Source organism: Grus americana, chromosome 30, assembly GCF_028858705.1.
Source record: "Grus americana isolate bGruAme1 chromosome 30, bGruAme1.mat, whole genome shotgun sequence".
Lineage (NCBI taxonomy): Eukaryota > Metazoa > Chordata > Aves > Gruiformes > Gruidae > Grus > Grus americana.
The window spans coordinates 348,360-354,192 of record NC_072881.1 but is presented as its reverse complement, the minus strand read 5'-3'; the positions used below and the strand labels follow the sequence as shown (position 1 = coordinate 354,192).

General features: G+C 67.4%; 1 protein-coding gene across 1 annotated transcript in view; it reads right to left on the bottom strand.

Moving 5' to 3' along the window:
- Positions 1-5,833, bottom strand: part of SERPINE1 (serpin family E member 1) — a 5,945-nt gene extending 112 nt beyond the window's left edge. Inside the window, exons 1-7 of the mRNA XM_054806687.1 lie at positions 5,084-5,833; positions 4,648-4,907; positions 3,392-3,622; positions 2,252-2,446; positions 797-995; positions 135-235; positions 5-35 (exon numbers count right to left, since the gene is read on the bottom strand). Coding sequence (XP_054662662.1) covers positions 5-35; positions 135-235; positions 797-995; positions 2,252-2,446; positions 3,392-3,622; positions 4,648-4,906 — 1,016 coding nt within the window. The 5' untranslated portion in view covers position 4,907; positions 5,084-5,833. The remainder of the gene's footprint in view (positions 1-4; positions 36-134; positions 236-796; positions 996-2,251; positions 2,447-3,391; positions 3,623-4,647; positions 4,908-5,083) is intronic.

The window sequence follows — 5,833 nt, the reverse complement described above, 5'->3', positions numbered from 1 at the left end:
CTGCAGGGCTTGACCCAGGACGAGGGGTTCCTCGGCTGATGGGGGGGGGGGACACAGGGACATGAAGGGGGGTGAGGGGCACCCCCAGAATGCCTGACACCCCCCCCCCACCCACCCACACACCCATCCTTTACCTGAGAGCGGGGTGAAGTCGGCGGCGGCGGGGTCAAAGGGGGCGCGGACCCCCAAGGACTTCAGGGGCGCCCGCAGGTCCCACGAGGTCTCCAGGGAGAAGCTGGGGTGGGGGGGGGGTGGGGGTCACTGAGGGCACCCCAGGTATTGGGGGGGGGGGTGTCCCCACACCCAGGGGAGCCAGGGGTGTCCCCCCCCCCCCCACCTGGCACGCGGGGCACCCAGGTGTCTGGGGGTGTCCCCGTGCCTCCCCCTACCCATGGCACCCATCACCCAGGGGCGTCCCCATCCCATGCCCCCCCCCCCCCAAGCACCCAGGGTGTCCCCGTGCCCCCCCCCCTCCCATGGCACCCAGGTGTCTGGGGTGTGTCCCCCCCCCCATGGCACCCATCACCTGGAGGTGTCCCCATGTCCCCCCCATAACACTCAGGGGTGTCCCCATGTCCCCCCCATGTCCCCCAGGGGTGTCCCCATGTCCCCCCCCCCCATGTCCCCCCCATAGCACCCAAGGGTGTCCCCATGTCCCCCCCATGTCCCCCAGGGGTGTCCCCCCCATAGCACCCAAGGGTGTTCCCATGTCCCCCAATGTCCCCCCCCATGTCCCCCCCCATGTCCCCCCCATGTCCCCCAGGGGTGTCCCCATGTCCCCCCCCCCCCAGCTCACCGGGGCAGGACGAGGACGCGGGGCACGGGGCTGATGTTGGTGACCCAGGAGGTGACGAGTTGCGCGTCCAGGTGACGGGTGAGGGTGGCGATGGGGACGTCCCGCTGGGTGGGGGCCGCCAGCAGCATGGCCATGGCCCCCCCCGCGTACGGCACCGCCACCACCCCGTAGGGAACCCCCCCCGGTGTCTCGAAGTCCCCTGGGGGGGTGACACGGCGTCAGGAGGTGGGGGGGGGGGGGACGGGGGAACATGGTGGGGGTGAGGAGGGGGACACGGGGTGACATGGGGGGACACGGGGGGACAGGGTGTAGGGACATGGTGGGGGTGAGGGGGACACGGGGTGACACGGGTGACACAGGTGACACGGGGGGACATGGGGTGTAGGGACATGGGGGGTGAGGAGGGGGACATGGGGGACACAGGGGGACAGGGTGACACGGGGTGACACGGGGTGACATGAGGGGACAGGGTGACACAGGGTGACACAGGGTGATGCAGGGTGATGCGGGGGACACACAGGGTGACATGGGGTGACACAGGGTGACACAGGAGATGCAGGGTGACACAGGGTGATATGGGGTGACATGGGGTGACACGGGGTGACACGGAGGGACACAGGGTGACACAGGGTGATGCCGGGTGACATGGAGTGACACGGGGTGACATGGAGGGACGCAGGGTGACGCAGCGTGACGCAGGGTGACACGGGGTGATATGGGGTGACACGGGGTGACACAGGAGATGCAGGGTGACATGGGGTGACACGGGGTGACACGGGGTGACATGGAGGGATGCAGGGTGACGCAGGGTGACATGGAGTGACACAGGGTGACACGCGGTGACACGGGGTGACATGGGAGATGCAGGGTGACACGGGGTGACACGGGGTGACATGGAGGGACACAGGAGATGCAGGGTGACACAGAGTGACACGGGGTGACACGGGGTGACACAGGAGATGCAGGGTGACACGGGGTGACACGGGGTGACATGGAGGGATGCAGGGTGACACGGGGTGATATGGGGTGACACGGGGTGACACAGGAGATGCAGGGTGACATGGGGTGACACGGGGTGACATGGGGTGACATGGAGGGACGCAGGGTGACGCAGGGTGACATGGAGTGACACAGGGTGACACGGGGGTGACACGGGGTGACATGGGAGATGCAGGGTGACACAGGGTGACATGGAGTGACACAGGGTGACACGGGGTGACACGGGGTGACATGGGAGATGCACGGTGACACGGGGTGACACGGGGTGACATGGGGTGACATGGAGGGACACAGGAGATGCACGGTGACACAGGGTGACACGGGGTGACACGGGGTGACACGGGGTGACACAGGAGATGCAGGGTGACATGGGGTAACATGGGGTGACATGGAGGGACACAGGGTGACACAGGGTGACACAGGGTGACACGGGGTGACACGGGGGGGGTGTCTCACCGTAGTTGAACTTGGCCGTCCGCTCCATCATGGGGACGGTGACGGCGCTGCCATCGGCGCGGTGGAAGGGCCGGGGCCGGGTGGCGGCGGGGGGGAAGGGCGTCCCCCAGGCACCCTTGAAGCAGAGGGCGCCGGCCAGCACCAACCGGGTGCCAGCACCCACCGCACCCGGCGGCAGGAGCCCCCGGACCAGCCCTGTGGGGACAAGGGTGCTCCTGGGGTCCCCCGCTGCGCCGGCGGGGGGGGAGACGGGGGTCCGAGCACCCATCACCCCCCACCCAAGGGACCCAGGGGACCCAGGGGACCCGTCATCCCCCATCCAAGGGACCCAGGGGTCCCACCACCCCCCACCCAAAAGCACCCAGACCCCTGAGCACCCATCACCCCCCACCCAAAGGCACCCAGACACCCATCGCCCCCCACCTAAAGGCACCCAGCACCCCCCACCCAAAGGCACCCAGCACTCCCACTCAAAGACACCCAGACACCCAGCACCCCCCACCCAAAGGCACCCAGCACCCATCACCCCCCACCCAAAGACACCCATCACCCCCCACCCAAAGCACCCAGACACCCATTGCCCCCACCCAAAGGCACACAGCACCCCCCACCCAAAGCACCCAGACACCCATCACCCCCCACCCAAAGACACCCATCACCCCCCACCCAAAGACACCCATCACCCCCCACCCAAAGACACCCAGCACCCCCCACCCAAAGGCACCCAGCCCCCAGCACCCCCCACCCAAAGGCACCCAGCACCCATCACCCCCCACCCAAAGACACCCATCACCCCCCACCCAAAGGCACCCAGCACCCATCACCCCCCACCCAAAGGCACCCATCACCCCCCACCCAAAGCACCCAGACACCCATCACCCCCCACCCAAAGGCACCCATCACCCATCACCCCCCACCCAAAGGCACCCATCAACCCCCACCCAAAGCACCCAGACACCCATTTCCCCCACCCAAAGGCACCCAGCACCCATCACCCCCCACCCAAAGGCACCCATCACCCCCCACCCAAAGCATCCAGACACCCATTGCCCCCACCCAAAGCACCCAGCACCCATCACCCCCCACCCAAAGGCACCCAGCCCCCCCGAGCACCCATCACCCCCCCCCACGTGCCCTCACCCTGCGTCTGCTCCTGCACCCACGTGTCGAGGAGGGCGCGGGCACCCTCCCCCCGTTGGAAGTCCACCCTGGCCAGGCGCCGGGGCCCCAGGGTGCGGACGAAATGGGTGACGAAGCCGGGGGTCAAGGTCAACCCCCGCCCCACGAAAAGCCCCTCGGCCATGGCCAGGGTGGGGCCGGGTCCCCTCAGCGCCCGACGCAGCACCCGCAGCTCCGCCGCCACCCCTGGGTCTGCGGGGAGGGGAAACTGAGTCACGGCCCCGGCGTGGGGGGGGTCTGTGGGTGACCCCGTGTGGGGACACCCATGGGAGAGCCGGGGTGGGGAGAGGGACACCCATGGGTGACCTGGTGTGGGGACAGGGACACCCATGGGAGACTCTGCTTGGGGATGGGGACACCCATGGGTGACCCAGAGTGGGGACGGGGACACCCATGGGAGATCTGGTGTGGGGACACCCATGGGTGATCTGGTGTGGGGACACCCATGGGAGATCTGGCGTGGAGACACCCATGGGAGACCCAGTGTGGGGATGGGGACACCCATGGGAGATCTGGTGTGGGGACACCCATGGGAGACCCAGTGTGGGGATGGGGACACCCATGGGAGATCTGGCGTGGAGACACCCATGGGAGACCCAGTGTGGGGATGGGGACACCCATGGGTGACCCAGAGTGGGGATGGGGACACCCATGGGAGATCTGGTGTGGGGACACCCATGGGTGATCTGGTGTGGGGACACCCATGGGAGATCTGGCGTGGAGACACCCATGGGAGACCCAGTGTGGGGATGGGGACACCCATGGGAGATCTGGTGTGGGGACACCCATGGGTGACCTAGAGTGGGGACGGTGACACCCATGGGAGATCTGGCGTGGAGACACCCATGGGAGACTCTGCTTGGGGATGGGGACACCCATGGGAGATCTGGTGTGGAGATGGTGACACCCATGGGTGACCTGGCATGGGAACACCCACGGGACAGCTGCTGTGTGTGTGGGACACCCATGGGAGACCTAGCATGGAGATGGTGACACCCATGGGTGACCTGGCGTGGGGCAGACACACCTACGGGAGACCTGGTTGTGGGGATGGTGACACCCATGGGTGACCTGGCATGGGGATGGTGACACCTATGGGAGATCTGGCTTGGGAACACCCACGGGAGACCCTTCATGGGCACAGGGACGCCCATGGGTGAAGTGGGACGGGGGGACCCCCACCCCCACCCCGCCACGGGGACCCTGGGGACCCTCACCGTTGATGCTGAAGCCCATGGCCACCTCAAGCTGGTGACGGCTGTGCCCGGTGGTGGCCAGCTGCAGGGCCACCAGGACCGCGGTGGCCCCGTAGGGTGAGAAGATGGCGTTGGTGTCCCCTCGGCGTCCCACCGCCTCCCGGTACAGCCGTAGCCCAAAATCGGTCACCAGCCGGGACACCCGTCCCGTCACCGGTGTCCCAGCACCCACCAGGGTCACCCAGGTCAGGGCCACCAGGGTCACCGGGGCCACCCGCATCCTGGAGGGACCCAAGCGTCCGGGTGTCACCCACGTCACCGAGGGGACGCCGATGTCCAGGGTGACGGCAGCCCCCTCCCCTCCCAGGGGACACAGGCGGCATCCGGGGGTCACCGGGGTTGATGGTGACCCCGGTGCTGGTCCCAGTCCTGGTGTCGGTCCCCCCGTCAACCGTACCTGGTGGGGTCAGTCCCGGTGTCCTCGTCCACGTGTCGGTCCCGGTGTCACTCCTGGTGTCACTCCTGGTGTGGGTCCTGGTGTTGGTCCTGGTGTCCTGGTGCTGGTCCTGGTGCTGGTCCCGGTGTCACTCCTGGTGTCACTCCTGGTGTCACTCCTGGTGTTGGTCCTGGTGTTGGTCCCGGTGTTGGTCCCGGTGTCACTCCTGGTGTTGGTCCTGGTGCTGGTCCCGGTGTCACTCCTGGTGTCACTCTGGTGTCCTGGTGTCACTTCTGGTGTCAGTCCTGATGTCCTGGTGTTGGTCCCGGTGCTGGTTGCGTTGTTGGTCCCGGTGTTGGTCCTGGTGTCCTACTGTCAGTCCTGGTCTCAGTCCTGATGTCCCAGGCTCAGTCCCGGTGTCCTGATGTCCCGGTGTCCCGGTGTCCCAGTGTCAGTGTCCCAGTCTCAGTGTCCCGGTGTCCCGGTCTCAGTGTCCCGCTCTCGGTGTCGGTCCCAGTTTCCTGGTCTCAGTCCCGGTGTCCCGGTGTCGTCCCGGTGTCGTCCCGGTGTCGTCCCGGTGTTGTTCCCAGTGTCGTTCCCGGCGTCCTGGTGCCGTTCCGGTGTTGTTCCCGGTGTCCCGGTGTCGTTCCTGGTGTCGTTCCTGGTGTTGTCCCGGTGTTGTCCCGGTGTTGTCCCGGTGTCGTTCCCGGTGTTGTCCCGGTGTTGTCCCGGTGTCCCGCTCCCGCCGGCTGCTCCCGGCTCTGGCACGGT